The following is an 18710-nucleotide window of genomic DNA, read 5'->3' as shown; positions in this document are numbered from 1 at the left end:
TGAAAACTAAGTGTCTTTCAACATGGTGAATGAATAAAATAAAATTCCATTGGATTACTACTTGGCAGTTAAAGAGAATGGAACACTATTACGAGCTACAACAGAGTGAACCTCAAAAACTATGTCAAGTGAATGAAGCCAGAAACAAAACACCACACATTATATGATTCCATTTATATAAAATGTGCTGCACAGGCAAATCCAAAGAAATAAAAGCAGATTCTTGTTTGGTTGGGAGTGTTATGGGGATGATGGGATTGTTACAAGTTTCCTTTTTCTAAAATTAGAATGTTCAAGATGATCTAAAATTAAATTATGGTGATGGTTGTAACAACTCTGTAAATATACCCCCAAACCATCATATACTTTATTATAATTTTGAAATTCTATCATATTTTATTGAGGCAACATTGGCTTATAACACTCTCTATAATTTAGGGGTCTGTGTTTACACATCTTCAGATGTATGTTCCCATACCATAGCTACCACCAAAGTACCAAAAACCCTCCACTATAGTCCATTGGGTACCCTTCCCCCTTTAATCCCTACTTCCCTGCACCCCTCTAATGGCCTCAATTTTTCAGTCATATTTCTGGGGCTTGTTTTTGTTTAGTTTGTGTGTTTCTTTGTTTTGTTTCTTCATATTCCACATGGGTGAAACCAGCTGGTATTTGGCTTTCTCCTCATTTATCAATAGTTAGCTTAGTATGATCCCTGTCAGTTTCATCTATGTTCATCTATGTTGTTACAAACACTAAGATTTCACTCTTTTTTTAATACATAGCTGAATAGTATATACCACATATTCTTTATCTACTCATCTGTGATGGACATTTAGGTTGTTTCCAAACCTTAGTTGCCGGGGACCAGCCTCCAGCAAAACGTCGTGTCAGGGGTTCCTGAAAGGATGAGATGGCCTAGGCGAAAATGAAAGAACTGAAAACTTAAGGGCTGAGGGGAAGGGGATGAGGTAGAATGAGGAGACACTGACACTTGGTGAGGTGCTAGTATCTTCTGCCGAGAGACTCAGCAGGTCTTTATTTATTCATTATTAGTAATAATAATAAGAAAATACATTATCATGTGTAAAGCATAAACAATTAGTATATTATGTTTCCCATAGACTACTGGCTCCTACAGGTCTCAGCTAGACGGCAGCTTTCAAGGTTAACAGATAATAAACCAAACCTAACATTAAAGCTACTTATTTTTTCATTCAGGCAATTATTTAAAACAGTGAATAACCGCCAGTGCATCCCTATCAGCTAAAGCCTAAGCATCAAAGGACTATTCTATTCACATGACCTTCAGCCGGAGACCAGCTGCAGTTCAGCTATCAGAACTTTTTCTACCTAGAAATTCCTTAACTCAAATAGCTTCATATTAAAAACTTTCCCAAGAAACTTCAAGAGAAAACAAAATAGAAGGACCTGCTATGATTATTGTATTGTAATGCTTGTCAGGCATATTCAATAAGTTGTCTTCCATTGTCAAGTAGGCCAAATTGTTTAATAATTAGTTTCTAATTTTCCATGCCGTTTATTTGCAATATACTGATGCATATAATATAGTGCCTAATGTACTTTTTTGGGAAATTTTTTCTTATTTATGACCAAGAACAAAAAGTGAAGGAATGTTACATCTTCAACCTCACGGTGTGAGGCACAAGGAATCTTCAGCCCCACGGTGTGAGGCCCTTTGGCTTCGGCCCCACGGTGTGAGGCCCTTTGGGCTTCGCTGCTTGCCAGTGTCTTATCTGGCTGGGGCATCAAGGCCTCCTGCAGCACTTAGTTATTATAAGTAGTGCTGCTGTGAATATAGGAGAGCATGCCCTTCATTAGTGATTTTGCGTTCTCTGACAGATACCTAGAAGTTTTTAAGTTGTTGTGGATAGATGTTAGGGAAAGTCAAGTGTATAGACCAGAAAATGGTTTCATCTATAAGAGCAGATCAATGTGATACAGTGTGAACGAGGAAAGAAAGGTTGCCTGACCCGCCTGTAATGCACGTTTTTTTTTTTTTTTTTTAATAGAGGCATGCTTTATTTATTTGTTTGCTGTTTTGTTTGTTTGTTTTTTGTTTATACATGCACTGGGCACAGTCAGAAGCGCGGGAGGGTGAGAGAATTCACCAGAGCCAGAGCGGGGAGCAGAGCAGGCAGAAGGACCGAAGTACACTGCTGAGGGGAGCAGCGGGCGGCAGGAGGGGTCTGCGCGCCATGTGGGACCCTCCTCCGGTGGCCGGGGAGCAGCCAGGGATCGAACCAGCGCCGCAGAGGCCGCGGGCAGCTTCGCAACCCAGCGCTCAACCGCTGCGCCACCGGGGAGGCCCGTAATGCACGTTTTTTGATGTCATTTTACATTTCTCACTCCAAACCTGTAGTGGGTATTTGATACAGCCTGCAAGTCCATTTTTCCTCTCTGTTTAAATATTCCACTGGGTGACTGCTCACTCTTTGTCCTCTCTTAACAGATTAACAGCATTTTCTCCTCTTCCTCACCTAAACCCTATTGAGTGGGCTCACATCCTAGGTTGCTGAGAACAGAAAATTACTTGGAAGGGAAGGTCCCCTCCACCTGTCTCTCCACATCCCTTCCTGTTACCAGGGATCAATCCCTGCTTCTTTGTAATCCCTGAAAAACCTATACACCCATTGTACTTTATTTTTTAAAAAGGATTTATCTATCTATCTATCTATCTATCTATCTATCTATCTATCTATCTATCTATCAATCTATTTATTTATTTATTTATTTATTTATTTATTTATTTATTTATTTATTTATTTATTTATTTATACAAGAACCGGGGTACAGGCCAGAGGTGCGGGAGGGTGAGAGGATTCACCAGAGACATAGCGGGGAACAGAACAGGAAGACTGACGAAATACACTGCTGAGGGGAGCAGCGGGCAAGACAGGAGAGGTCTGCTGAGCCATGTGGGACACTCGCCAGCAGGCCGGGATTGAACCGGCACTGCAGATCCTGTGGACAGCTTCACAGCACTGTGCTCAACTGCTTGCGCTACCAGGGGAGGCCCCCCCATTGTACTTTAGATCCCATCTCCCTGATATCCACTCAAGGGCAATGATCTAGCATTTCTTCTGTCTCCTGCCTGCAGTCTCTGATCTTCTCTTTTTAGTGAATCATTCCTACCAGCAAACACCACATATAGAAACACACACATACACACACACACCCCTCCCCCCCGATATCAAACAACAGAAACTAATAAACCAAAAAAACAAAAGTGGCAACAAATTATCTCCATATTCTGTCACCAATCTCTCTCCTTCTAGTTTTCTTTCTTCTACCCCAGTGAAGCTTTTACCCCCACTCTTCTACAAAGTCAGAGTTTTTTCAAGGTTACTGACAAACTTAATATTGCTCAAGTCCAGGAATACTTCTCAGTGCTTCTCTTACTTGATAAAAAATACCATTTGACACAGCTCATTGCTGGCTCCTTGGTTCCCAGGACAGAACTTTGTTAATGTGCCTTTGCCTCACCAACTCCTTTGTGTATTCCTCCATATCTCCATGTCTGTTATACTTTGGAGTGACCTAGACTCTTTTCTTGGATGACTGTCTCTTCTTTTTTTTTTTTTTTTTTTTTTTTTTTATAGAGGCATGTTTATTTATTAATTATATTTGTTTGTTTGTTTTGTTTATACATGCACTGGGTACAGTCAGAAGCGCGGGAGGGTGAGAGAATTCACCAGAGCCAGAGTGGGGAGCAGAGCAGGCAGAAGGACCGAAGTACACTGCTGAGGGGAGCAGCGGGTGGCAGGAGAGGTCTGCGCACCATGTGGGATCCTCCTCCGGTGGCCGGGGAGCAGCCGGGGATCGAACCGGCGCCGCAGAGGCCGCGGGCAGCTTCGCAACCCAGCGCTCAACCGCTGCGCCACCGGGGAGGCCCCTGACTGTCTCTTCTATTTAAACTCACTTAGAAGTTTTCATCTAGTCTTATACAGGCTTTAAATAGCATCATATGCCAATGACTCCCAAATTTCTATCTTCAGCTTGAACTCCTAGTATATTTATATCTAACTGCTTATTTGATATTTGTACTTGCATGTTTAATATGCTTTTCAAGATGATGTTTGCCACCACCTCCCACCCTCTAGCCTGCTACTTCAGAGGTCTTCTCCATTTGAATAATTATCAACTTCAATCTTCCTGTTGAACTATGAAAATTTTCTAGTCATTCTTGACAATTCTGTTCTCTCATTCCTCTCAGCCAATCCATGTCCAATCCACATATAATCTATCAGTAAACGCTTTCATCATTATGATGAAACTGTCCAGAATCAAATCATTCTCATCTCCTTCACAGTACCCATCTTGGCCTGAATTGTCCTTGCATTTTGCTTGGATTATTATAATACTCTCCTAATTTACCTCTTTGTATATCTTTTTAACAATCTGATTTGAATTTAAACCAACTTAATTTCAATAGCATACAAATCTCTGTTCTGATATGGCTGTTCCCCCTTTCTGTTATTGATAAAACAAGTTAATTCTATACATTGTGTGCCCAGTGACATTGATTAACAATGTTATATGCGGGCCTCCCCGGTGGCGCAGCGGTTGAGCGCTGGGTTGTGAAGCTGCCTGCAGCCCCTGCAGTGCCGGTTCGATCCCCAGCTGCTCCCCAGCCACAGGAGGAGGGTCCCGCATGGTGCGCAGACCTCTCCTGCCGCCTGCTGCTCCCCTCAGCAGTGTACTTCGGTCCTTCTGCCTGCTCTGCTCCCCGCTCTGGCTCTGGTGAATTCTCTCACCCTCCTGCACTTCTGACTGTACCCTGTGCCTGTATAAATTAATAAATAAATAAACAAACAAACAAATAAATAAATCTTTAAAAAAAACAATGTTATATGCATTTTATTTATTTATTTATTTATTTTTATTGTTTTTGTTTGTTTGTTTGTTTGTTTTGTTTTTATACATGCACTGGGTACAGTCAGAAGCACAGGAGGGTGAGAGAATTCACCAGAGCCAGAGCGGGGAGCAGAGAAGGCAGAAGGACCGAAGTACACTGCTGAGGGGAGCAGCGGGCGGCAGGAGAGGTCTGCGCGCCATGTGGGACCCTCCTCTGGTGGCCGGGGAGCAGCTGGGAATCGAACAGGTGCCACAGAGGCCGCGGGCAGCTTCGCAACCCAGCGCTCAACCGCTACGCCACAGGGGAGGCCCGTTATATGCATTTTAAATTTTAAATCATATATAGAGTTAAAAACCAAAATTACAATGATAAGTTTTTATAAATCACCAACTTGCTTTAATCTAAAGATATTTACCTTTACTGGAGATCTTTATTTCTTCTTACTGATTTATTGCATTACTGTTCATTGTCCATTCAGTTCAAATTGAAGGACTTCTTTAGGCATTTATGGCAAGGTAGGTTTAGTGGTAACAAATTCTCTGAATTTTTTGTCTGGGAATTCCTTAATTTTTCCATCCTTTTTGAAGGACATAGATATAGAAATCTTAGATTTTTTTCCTTTAGCACGTTGAATATATCACCTACTGTATTCTGGTCTCTGGTTTTCTGATGAGAAATCAGCTGTTAATTTTATGGAGGGTCCCTTGTATGTGACAAATTGTTTCTCTCTTTTTGCTTCCAAGATTCTGTCTTTTATATATATATATATATTTTGATTATGTCTTAGTTTGAGTGTCTTTGAGTTGATCTTTCTTGGAATTCTTTGTTTCTTGAATTTATAGATTCATATCTTGCATCAAATTTGTGCAAATTTAGCCTTTATTTCTTCAAATAATTTTCCTGTTCTCCCATACCTCTTTCCTTCTCTCTTTTTCTCTCTTCCCCTTTTCTCCTCCTATGCCTCCCATAATGCATACATTTGTCTGCTAATGTTCCACAGCTTCCTTAGTTTCTGCTCCCTTTCCTTCAATTTTTTTTCTGTTCCTTAGACCCAATAACTTCAGTTATCCTAACTTCAAGTTCCAGCTTCTTCTTTTTGCCTGCTATTTTTAACCTCCAAGTGAATTTGTCATGTGAGTTAATTGATTTCTCAGCTCCTGAATTTTTTTCGTCTATTTTCATATTTTATATTTTTTATTGATATTCTTACTTTGTTTATACATCACTTTTGTCTTGTTAATGCTTCCTTTAGTTCTTTGAACATCTTTAAGACAGCAGTTTTAAAATCTTTGTCTAAGATGTCTGCCATCTGGGCTTCCTCAGGAGTAGTTTCTGTTGGTTTTCATCCTTTGAGTAGTTATACTTTTCTACTTCTTTGTGTGGATTGTGATTTTTGGTGTTACAAGATGGACACTTGTGGTAACCCTGGATATCAAATTTCCCCCCTTCTTCAGGGTTTGTGGGGTTTCTTTTAAGATCAGCTTTGGGTAAAAGGTTTGGATCTCTTTAGGTCTTTTCCTGGGCATTTGAGATGTTTTTCTAAATTATACAGTACATTTTTAAATATCTCAGTTTTTAAATGCCTGCTCCCAAAGAGGGGAAGAAGGGAAAAAAGAATTAAAAAAAAAGTTCTTTTTGTTAAAAATCTGCTAGTCACTTCAATCAGTAAGGGTTGCAACAGTGACTGCCACATGTGTATGCATGGTCAGAACCAGTAATCAGCACTCAGAACACAGAACCTCATTATATGAAGGACAAACAAGGTCATTATTACTTACCTAGTTCCCACAAACTGCTCTAGAAATTCAGGCTCCCCGCCATACAGGGTAGGGGTATGAAAGGTGGGTAGCTATGATAGTGCTGATGGGCTGAAATTGACTAAAATTAACTAGCCACACTTTCTTGTGGAAGCTGCAAACATTTGAACAGACTAAAATTACAAAATAGTTACTTCAGTTCTACTAGTCACTTGTAATACAGGGGTTCAGATTTTAGCACTTTTTACTCTGCCATCTTCCCTTTCATCTATTCCTCAATTTTAATACAATATTCAAAGGTAGCCTTAGAAATATAAGGTAGTACATTACTTCTTTTCATAAAACCCTATTTATTATTTCTTCTCATTTAAAATCAAAGTCTTTACCAAAGGGTCCAAGGCCCTACATAATTTTATGTCTTGTCACTCTGGCCATACTAGCTTTCTTATCATTTTCCAAATACTTTAAATACTTCCAGCACCTTTCACTCAGAATCTTTTTTTTTTCCAAAATATAAAGGAACTTTAATAAAATGCTAGAATTGCTTAAATTTAAAATTATTGTTTCCCTATTCTTTTCTTGTTTTTTAATTTAAATTTTATTTTTATATTCCCCATACAATTACAACCCCCTTATTTTGACCTCAATCCCTCCTTTCCCCGCCCCCTACCTGCCCATAGAGTGTCTCTGGTTCATAGTTGTTTGTTGATTTTGATATTTTCTTTCTTATAGTTATTATTTTTCCTGGTCCCTTTAAGTTTTCTAGATTCCTGCTATGAGTGAGACCATCCAGTATCACTCAGGATTTTTGAACTTATTTTTTTCCCACTAGGGACATTCTCTGTCCAATATCTGTATATCTTTTTCTCTAACTGCTTTCAGGTATCTTTCACATGTAATCATCTCAAGGTCTTTCCTGACCTGTACCACTATAACTCCTACTTTGCTTCATTTTTCTCCATAGTACCTAGCATTACCTAACATGTTGAGGGCTTGTTTATAGTTTGCCACTGCTGATTAATGTAAGTTGCATGAAGGCAAGAATGTTTGTAGTTGTTGTTTTTACCACAATGTGCTCAGTAAATGATGTGTGTACATTAAAAATCTGCAGAATGAATAAATAAACAAATCAATTGATGAGGAAGATTATATAAAAAAATCAGTCAATAGAGAAACACTATTATGGACTGAATTGTGCACACAAAATTCAAACACTGAAGTCCTAACTCCCAATGTGATGGCAACTAGATTTCAACCTTTGGGAGATAATTAGGTAAAGAGAGTGGATTCCTTACAATAGGATTAGTGCCTGTATGGTTAGAGACACAGTCTTTCTCTCTCTCTTCCTTTGTCTCTGCCACAATAGCACACAGTAAAAAGTCAGTCATCTGAAAGCCAGGTAGAGGGCTCTCACTGGGAACCAATGTGCCTGGCACTTCTATCTTGGACTTCCTAGTCTCTATAACTGAGAGAAACAAATGTCTGTTGTTTTAGCCACCCAATTTATTGTATTGTTATAGCAGTCTGAGCAAACTAAGACAGATGCCACTTTCAAAGTCCAGAAGAGTTGACATATGAGAACTGATCTCCAAAATAGAGACCATACAGTTTCAAAATCTAGTAAATTTACTTCATCAGAATGGACCACACTAGTCCATGAGGTTTTGATGGGAAGGACAATGGGATTGTTCTATACTAACTGTACAAAATGATTATGCTTCCTAAAATAATCTGATCTTTATCCTGAGTTCCTTGGGTTTTCCAAGAGTGACAAATTCTTGCAGTTCCAACGAGGCAGGGTTCTTCTGGTATATACACCTCTACACATACTAAATTAAACACAGTAGATACTTATCAAAGTTTGCTAGATATAAGGCACTGAACTGTTTCTAGAAATTCTGAGGTATTAAGTTATACTTCTGGTACTTTAATAAACTTAGTGATTTAGGAGCCACTAAATGTTGTGCAGTATGAAATGTGTGAGAGCATATATTTAAACAGATAAGACAGCACAGTAGAGGGTATCTTTTCAGCAACTAATGTTTTTATAGTGGGAAGGTGAGGATTCAAGCAAGCTTTCTAAGACGTATATTAAAAAAAGTGGATGATAATAATTGAGGGAGAAGGCATTCTAAGTAAAAACAAACAAACAATATATGCTAAAGTCCAGAGCCACATTTAAGAAATGTCAAGTAATTCAAGCTACATATGGGTTGAGATAAAATTAGAAAAGTAAGCTGGAGTCAGATCAAGATGGTATGGCATATTGGGGTCTGGGGACATTTTACTGAAGACTGTGAAGATCACAGAAGTGTTTTAAAAGATTATATGGCAAAAACAGTAACTTCCATTTATGGAACACTTATTATAACATGTAGGCACTTTGCGAAATGCATAATGAATATTATCTTATTTAATCCTCACACTGAGCCTATAAGGTAGGTATTTTCCCACATTTTGTGGTTAGGGAAATGGATAACAAAATGAAGCAAATGACTCAACTACACAGAAAAGCAGAAGGAAGAGACAGGATGTAAGCTGAGGTCTGACTAATTTCAAAGGATATACTTTTAAGCACTGTATGTGCCTCTCAGGGATCTGTCAGTATTGACTAGATAGACTTAAACAGAGTTCAGATATTACAGACAGCTAGTCCCAGAGGTCTTCTTTAGGGAAGAACCTTAAATGAATCCTGCCACAGAGGCCTCTGGCATTTCTTAGACTCATTAATCAAAGTGTGGTCAAGGGCATGCATTGGTTTATTAGAAATGTAGACTTTCAGGCCATAGCCCACACCCAAGTCAGACACCATAGGTTAGCAAGATCCCCAGGTAATTTATGTCCATGTTCAAGCTTGAGAAGCAGTAGTTTAGACTTCCCAAATGGTGTCTGCCAGAGACAAGTGATGCCAGGAAGACAGTATGGTGGCACTATTGAGCAGTAGCTATACTGGGTTCATGTTCCCCACTAAAGTCAAGGGAGTAGAATGTGTGTTATGGGAGATGCTTAGGAAAGGAAAGTCCTTTGTATTGACTTAAAGTATGAAATTTTACCCTTTTCCTAAATGTGCCTCAGAGAACTTCTTTAGTTTAAATTTCTTCAGTATCAAAATATAAACAATGAATGTGAATTGATTGTTAGACATGGATTGCTGGATGTAAGAGAAAATCAACAGAAATACCTCATTAGTACTTAGCTGTTTAAGGACAGATTGATTTAACTCCAAACTTTTAAAATATGTGCTTCAATTTGGAGCTGGTAATGATGCATTCATACCTATTACTACCCTGTAAAATACACTTTTTAAGGATTAAAAAGTCTGTGTAGACAATGATAGCTATAAATGGAGATTTGCATCAAAGTTAAACACAAGTGTTTCTCTTTATCTACCCCTTCTGTCTCCCTTCTTTCCTCTCACTTCCCTCCATTTCCTCTTTTCCTCCTTTGCTTCCCTACCTTCCTCCCTCCTTCCTTCTTTCCTTATTTTTACATTTTATTGGGTAACTTATTACAAAGTCAGTATTTATAAGGCAAAATGTGCAATTTCATAATCTTTTTCCTTTTGTGAACTGTTTGGAGACACTATTCAGAACACATGCTTGAACCTAATTCTTTTTTCTGGCAGTGCCCCTTACCTTGTTTTTGTAGTTTTAGAGCTGAGACAAGTACTGGTAAGAAATCTGATCAGTGGAGTTATCTCTCAATCAGATTAGACTGCAGGCAGCCATTTGAAGCAGCAGGTTTCGGTTGGGAACTTCATGTACAACAACATCCTGAAACATTTAAACCCCATCATTAAGCACAGCAGTGGAAGTGTGCTGTCTGTACAGAAGTAAAATTACCCCACTTTGTGGTATGGCACCTCTCTTACTTGCCTTGTCTTATGCTGAGAGGCCAAATTGTTTACATTTATAGTAATTTACATTAGAACTACATTGATATGATAATAATCAGGAGTGCTTACATTAAAAATAAGAAGGCTTAAGAGCTTTTCTTTTTTAATGATCACCAGGAGCAAATATTGACTCAGAATTAGTGATCAAAAATGATAAAATGTCAAGGAAATTCATCTTTAGCTGTACAATATCATCTTCTCTTAACTAAATGTGGATCTAAGACTATTTGGGAGAGAAATGTATATGAATTGGCGAAGTATTTTTTCCTGAGACTGATACTACATAAGCAAGAACATGGAAGGGAACATTAATTAAAAATATTTCAGATTTGGGCTTCCCTGGTGGTGCAAGGGGTTAAGACACAACCTATGAAGCTATCTGCAACCACTGCAGCATGAGTTTCATCCCTAGCCAGGGACCTGGGGATGGCACAGCAGACCTCTCCTGCCTCACCCACTGCTGCCCTCAGCAGTGTATTTCAGGGGATCTGCCTGTTCTGCTCCCCACTCTGTCTCTGGTTCACAAACACCCTCTCACCCCTCACACCTCTGGCCTATACACCAGTTCTTGTATGCATAAATAAATCTTTATTTATTTATTTATTTATTTTTTGAAATCCTGGCTTTGTACCTGATCTTAGGAGAAATGCTTTTAGTTTTCTCACCATATTTGTATGATAAACACCCCTTGGTTATGATATATTATCCTTTTTATATAGTATTAGTTTCCAGTTGTAAATTTTTGTTATGAAGCTTTGTATCTATGTTTATGAAGAAAGTTTGTCTATAATTTTCTCTTTATGTGATGTCCTCATCTGGCCTTGATATCAGGGGTTGGTGCATAGAATGAGTTGGAACATATTGCTTCCCTTTCAATTTAATAGAATGAAATTTGTATAGAGTTGTTATGTATCTTCCATTAATGCATGGTAGAATTAAAGAAGAACAACATCTGGCCTAGAATGTGTGTGTTTGTGTATGTGTAAAAATTCTAACTGAAAATTTAATCTCTAAAAGAGTTATAAGATGGAAGAGATCATGCTCAGCGAAATAATCCAGAAAGAAAAAGAAAAACACCGGATGGTCTTACTCATAGCAGGAATCTAGAAAACTTAAGGGACCAGGAAAAAGAATAACTATAAGAAAGAAAATATCAAAATCAACAAACAACTATGAACCAGAGACACTCTATGGGGGGTGGGAGGTGGGGAAAGGAGGAATTGGGGTCAAAATAAGGGGCTTGCAATTGTATGGGGAATATAAAAATAAAAATAAATAAATAAATAAAAAATAGAGTATAATCAGGGAAATTTAAAGCACTAAATGCCAAACTTAGAAAAATAGGAACAATCTCAAATCCTTCCCATTTGTAGCCTCCATTTTTGCATAAATAAATCTTTAAAAACAAATATTTCAGATCTGTGGAACATGCTCAAACTGATTTGTTTCTGGCTGCGGTCTCTTAAGGTGAGTTCTGTCTGGGGATTAACATCAGCTTGGATTAAATTAATTGGCTGTACCTAACCCCTGAGAAGCTACACTAACAATAAGTCCAAAGGCATTAGTACATTTGCTCAGAATGAGGAGGTTACATATCCAGTAATACTTATGTGAATTATTCAAACAATTTAAAGTTCATTTTTTTTTTAAATAAGGGAAGTTTCAAGTTCTGGTAAGTACAAAACTATTTGAAATCTTTATTTTGAAAATAATCCATGTTTATTCAGTTGTACTTTATTTTCTGTTATATATCTAGATTTGTGATCTATCTTTAACCATTACAAAAGAACAAATATTTCTAATAATTATTGTCATTTACCCAAATATGCCAGAAAACTTCACAATATGCTTATATAGAGGATGGAGGGAATGTTTGTATCAGAAAATTAAGATGTTCTACTGTATTCAAATATGAGTAAAGTTTATTTTTCTGATTATAACAGCGATATTTATCATTAGAGAAATCTGTGGAATGTAATATAGACAGAAGCTGCTTATAATTCAACAATGCTGTGGCTACATAGTTGTATTTCCTTTCTGAACTCCCAAGCCCATTACATAGTGTTATGATAATCTATAAAAGGAACTAATTTTTATTGCAACACTGAATCTCTGATTTAACATTCTGAACATACCCATTTTCCATTTTGTCTTCTACCTCATTCTCTTTTTTGAATTGTCTGAATTCTTACTACATGGTGGGAAATTAAAATATAATTAGTGAAATGATGTGCATGCATCTTGTAAATCTGTTATCTGTTTTGTCAAATGAGTGGTCAAGAGAAGGGACAGCCCACTGGGTAGAAGCAACTATTTCATTCTGAGTAGCACAGACTTATATACACTATTGATTGTGACTAGTGATGACACAGGAGAGCATAACCATGGCTGAACCAGTGAATGAAAGGGTGTGAAAAATATGCTTAGTCTTAAAAATCAATGGTAGTATTCTTGCTAATTCCATGGCTCGACTTTAGGAAATGAAGAGAATGCAGAAAACGGGGGAAGATATTGGAAAAAAGTCATTAGAAGCAGATTTCAATATACTGATAATTTGGACTGTTGGCAGACAGATTTCCATTCTACTTCTAGGGAAGTGAATGGTGAGAAAGTGGAGGATCTTAAGAGTCTCCTTTCCCCTTGTAACATTTCAGCACCTCCCTTCTCCTTCTGTCTAACCTTCAGAGTGCAGAATTAGACCACTTTAGTTTACTTGTTTCCTGAAAAGCCTCTAAGTGTATTGCTGTATTATCCCAACTTCAGAGGGTATAAAATAAACCTTATTACTTAAAATATATGTATAAAAACATTGTTTAATTTTCATCCACATTTTGATTATAGCCTTTAATGCTGATTCAGAAAGGTTCACAATTAAGACTGGATAAGTAAAGGTTGTGGAGGGCTGGTAGCTTCTATGGTCAAGACTTACTGACCATGTTGCTGGTCTTGATCATGTTCACTGGTTAGTGCTGCAATATTCTCTGCCTTCCCTCTGGTGGGTATCTCTACTATGCTTTGCCTCTGGCATCTCAGATTTATACAGAATTTCCTCTGGGAACTACCATTTTTCTGGCTAGGTTACACATCCCTCTTTGATATTCCCATCTCCCCTCTTTGATATTCAGACTTCTCCTTAATGGATGGTAATATTTAATTACTCTATGAATTTCCCTTGGATTCAGTAGAACATGATAATGCCAAGAAAAAAGCTCATCCACACTCCCAGAAGACTCTGGCTTGCACTCTCTTTCCGAATGATGATATTGTGTACTGCATGCGCAGCAGTGTTTTAGTCAATGATAATACTAAATCTCCATCATGATATATATACAAGGACCACCTTACCATTGGTTACTAAACCATATCTGCATGTAAGCAAAATCTCATCATTCTTTCTAAAACATCCCTCAGTGATATGTAGGAGTTCACACAGATCCTCTTACATGCAGTGAGGACCACAGGCACTCATGTTTTTGTTTTATTTTTGCTACAGCCTCCTCATCATGGTGCCTGGCCACCATCCTGCTACAGGTACTTTCATTGCAAATGTGTCACCATTGCTATGTTGCTGGCATCTACCCATAGTATGGCTACTTCAGCTTCATCCCTTTATGCACTAGGCTCAAAAACAGTGTTCTGGGCCAGGCAACAATGAGATAGGGACAATGGGTGACACTTCTCTCCAACTATCCTTTTTCCCCATGATGTCTCTCCTGATCTCAGTACAAAACCTTCTTTTATCCTGGCAATATCCTTCCCACCCTCTCCAAAACAAAACCCTTTGCATATCAGCTCACATAATTGTGATCCCAATGTGATCACCAGGTTGATGACAAATTTTCAAATAGTGAGATCCAGGCAGAAAATTATTAAAATTAAAAGCTTCATTATGTACTTTTATAGATAAGTATAATTTTTCAAAATTAGGTGAAAAATGTATCTCAAACACTATTCATGTAAAATATTTTCAAATAAATGTATAAGTAAACCAACCTAAACTACAATTCTGAAGTTTCTTATTTAAATACTGAAGGAACTCATCTCTATAGTTGGTGAGGGCATGGGGGATTAAGAAGCTTTTCCAAGGTCAGTTCAAAGTTTATCAGCCAAGGATGAGACAAGATTGCAGTTTTGCTGACTCCATCGCAAAGCTGATTCCCCAACTCATGATGTCCATGCCTTAAGTACTATAATTACTTTAAACTATTGGGGAGGGAGAAGAGGAGACACATTCTAATTCTAAGTTGATCTTTTAGTGCATTTTCCTAAGTTACATATAAATAAGATTTGCAAATCATATCACAGATATATGAAGAATGTTAATTAACAACTCGTAAATATTTAAGTGATTTGAGCTGGATTTCTAGTTGATTTCTCATGACAAACATGCCTTTTTCATCTCTGTAATATTGATCACATTTATTTATTTTGCTCAAATGGTCTTCTGGGCTGCAGGGCATTCTTTCTTAGTTAAAAGACACTAATAATTACATAGACTTAAAGCAACAGAACATAGCCACAATAAGATACATATGAAAAACAAGCCTAGAACTAGATAAGCCCATCCATAAGCTGCTCACTTAACAGTTAGAAACTAGTTTTACTTGGAAGTGGAAGCAGAATACCTCTATTCAAGAGCTGAAATAGCCCTCAAATTCTTAAAGTTTTCATTTTAAAACCACTCTGGAGGGCCTCCCCGGTGGCACAGTGGTTGAGTGCTGGGTTGCGAAGCTGCCCGCAGCCTCTGCAGTGCCAGTTCGATCCCTGGCCGCTGGTCGAGGGTCCCACATGGTGCTCAGACCTCTCCTGCCGCCCGCTGCTCCCCTCAGCAGTGTGTTTCGTCAGTCTGCCTGCTCTGCTCCCTGCTCTTGCTCTGGTGAATTCTCTCACACTCCCGTGCTTCTGACTGTACCCAATGCTTGTATAAATAAATAAATAAATCTTTAAAAACAAACAAACAAACAAAAAAACCTCTGGGAGCAACACACAGATTGCACCATTTTCAGCAGCCCAGACTAATGCAGTCATTCATTAAAAAACAGTTGTTTTTCCTTAAAGTAGGATTATCACTGTGTTAGATAATTAATTTGTGTTTTGTATAATCTGTAATGGAAACATACATATATTTAAGTAAACATATTCAAAGATCTATGTGATACATTCCTTCTAGAATTTCATGTCAGAAAAACACTTTCCTCCAGATGAACTAATTTCATTTCATTCAACAGACAATTTTTTTAATAATAAATTTTATTTTTATATTCCCCATACAATTTCAACCCCCCCCATTGACAATTTAAACTTTGTAAACTTTCCACATTTTCCTTGAGTGCTAGGACATGCAGAACTAAATCAACCAATTGCAAAACTCTCTTACTTTTCTCATTACATGATTTCTGATTTGTATCTTTTCTTTATTTTTTCAATAATACTTATTAATTTAAAGTCACAAAATTTAGCAATGTGTACAAAGCAAAAATATTGTCCACAACTCTGCTAGACAGCCACCATTAACACGGTGCGGCACATACTTAAATTTTTCCTACTAGTATAATAAATATGTATCCGTATATATATATTTTTAAAGATTTATTTATTTATACAAGGATTGGGGTACAGGGCCTCCCCTGGAGGCGCAGGTGGTTGACCGGCGCGCTGTGAAGCTGTCCGCAGCCTTTGCAGCGCTGGTTCGATCCCGGCCAGCCGGCGAGGGCCCAACATGGCGTGGCAGACCTCTCCTGTCTCGCCCGCTGCTCCCCTCAACAGTGTATTTCGTCAGTCTTCCTGTTCTGTTCCCCGCTCAGACTCTGGAGAATCCTCTCACCTTCCCGCGCATCTGGCCTATACCCTGGTTCTTGTATAAAACAAATAAATAAATCTTTAAAAAAAAAAGAACTAGGGTACAAGTTAGAGGCGTGGGATGGTGCGAGGATTCACCAGTGACAGAGAAGGGAGCAGAACAGGCAGATGGACCAAAGACCACATGGTCTGTCACACCACGTGGGCCTCTACCTGGCGGCCGGGAATCGAACCCGTGCTGCAGAGGCTGCGGAAAGCTTCACAGCGCTGCGCTGAACCAGCGGCACCACTGCAGAGGCCCTGTATCCACATAAACCAGTGGCATTGCATATGTATCTTACAAATAGTTTTTTCACTTAGTAATAGGACATAATAATAATTTTTCTATGCTAATAAATCCAGAACTACAGAGCCAAGTTCAGTGGTTGCATAGCTTTCCACAGCATGGATGTATACATAACTGAAAAAAATATCTACCCCCTAGGGTAGATAGCACCACCCTAGCCCTAGCACCACCTAGGGCCTCCCTGGTGGTGCTGGCTGTTGAACGCAGCGCTGCGAAGCTGTCCGCAGCCTCTGCAGTGCGGATTCCATCCCCACCAGCTGGGGAGATACCCACATAGTGCGGCAGAGCTCTCTTGTCTCCCCCACTGCTCCCCTCAATAGTGTATTTCAGTCAATTTGCCTTTTCTATTCCCCTTTCTATCTCTGGTGAGTACTTTCACCCTCCTGCACATCTGACCTATATCCAGGTTCTTGTATGCATGAATAAATAAATCTTAAAAAAAAAATCTATGCCCTAGATAACTCCTTCAGGTTATTTTTATCTTTAAATCGTAAATATCTTACTTAACTGTTTGTCTTTTTATTGTAAGCCCCTTAAAATTGTCTTTCAAAATCGCAGGTGTAATGAATGAATAAATGAATGAATAAAATTCTAGGGATGGCCTCAGTTTTACAATTATAATTAGCTTGCGTTAGCATTATCATGTTTTCTTTATGATGCTATTATTCTGGAGAAGAATAATTTCCTTTCTTTCCTAGGTCTCAGCCAAAATGAGCGAAACTCCTCTTAGTTTTTCTATGATTCATCCAACTTCTTCTGAAGGTCAGGTGTCTTCCCAGCGCCATGTGAGCCTCACTCATCCTGTTGTGGCCAAAAGGATCAGCTTCTACAAGAGCGGAGACCAGCAATTCGGCGGGGTTAAAGTGGTAATCAATCCTCGTTCGATGAAGTCATTTGATGCTCTGCTGGATAACTTGTCAAAGAAAGTGCCTCTACCTTTCGGGGTGAGGAATATCAGCACCCCGCGGGGAAGGCACATCATCACGAGCCTGGAGGATCTGGAGGATGGCAAGTCATACCTGTGCTCTCACGGCAAGAAGGTTCAGCCAGTAGACCTGGAAAAGGTTCGCAGGCGCCCACTTCCTTGGCTTAGCAGTCGGGCCGTCATCACGCAGGCTCACCGCGCCCACGCAGCTGCCGCGGCTGCTCCCCACATGCTGCGCGCCCCGCGGAGGCTCGTGGTCTTCCGGAACGGCGACCCTAAGACGAGGCGTGTGGTCCTTCTAGGCAGGCGGGTCACCCAGACGTTTGAGGCCTTTCTGCAGCACCTGACAGAGGTCCTCCAGTGCCCGGTGACTAAACTGTATGCCACGGATGGAAGAAAGGTGAGCGTTCTGCAGGCTCCTCTCTTTTGAGCTGAGTAGCGGAGCGAGCCCCAGGAAAGGGAAGGCCTCGTGGTGGGCGCGCGTGTGTGTATGCGGGTGCTCTGGATGGAGAGTGTGCATGTGGGAACTTGTCTGTGTGTTTTTCCACGTTCCTGGAGGGTGCTGGTGCTCTTGGGTGGAGGGTCAGAACTGGACGAGGCTTCGGCCACAATCGTGATACTCTTTTTTTTCTACCACGTACTCCCTTTCTCCTGTTCCTGAGCACCGAATCTAATCCTATATTGGTGATATTTCTTGAAAAGGAATAGCCAACAGCGATATTTTATTAGGTATAGAAAGCATTTTCTTAGGATACCTGCAAATAGCATCTCGGGGGAACTTCCCCATGCAACTGACAGTGTTTTTACAGGAGCTAACCTTTTAGGCCCTGCCCTGCCCTCCACGTCCTTTCTTAGCTGGCTGAGGGTAGACATTTGGCTACAGCTATATATTTTCGTGAGGGAAGTACAAGGAAGTACTGCATATGTTTTAGATTTCTTTAGTAAACAGAAGACAGGTTTCTTCAGCTAGTAGGTAGGCTGAATAAGGTCAGTAAGGATGTTGTTTGTAACCAATCCATGGACATCCCCTCCTTCCTACCCACCTCCCCCAACCTCCCTAGCTTTGGTATTTTCAGTTATCATTGGTTTGGTGAGGATACCTTTCAAGC

The 18710-nt window shown here is 39.4% G+C and overlaps 1 protein-coding gene across 1 annotated transcript in view; it reads left to right on the top strand.

Annotated features, from left to right (window-relative positions):
- LOC119241331 (oxygen-regulated protein 1) overlaps window positions 1-18710 on the top strand; it is a 138374-nt gene that overhangs the window by 111693 nt on the left and 7971 nt on the right. Inside the window, 1 exon segment of the mRNA XM_037506573.2 lies at window positions 17375-18001. Within this exon segment, the coding sequence (XP_037362470.1) occupies window positions 17387-18001 (615 nt within the window). The 5' untranslated portion in view covers window positions 17375-17386.

This window comes from Talpa occidentalis, unplaced genomic scaffold (assembly GCF_014898055.3).
Source record: "Talpa occidentalis isolate TD23 unplaced genomic scaffold, MPIMG_talOcc4v2.1, whole genome shotgun sequence".
Classification (NCBI taxonomy): domain Eukaryota; kingdom Metazoa; phylum Chordata; class Mammalia; order Eulipotyphla; family Talpidae; genus Talpa; species Talpa occidentalis.
Note: the sequence above shows the minus strand (reverse complement) of the source record. Positions and strands in the feature narration are given on the sequence as shown.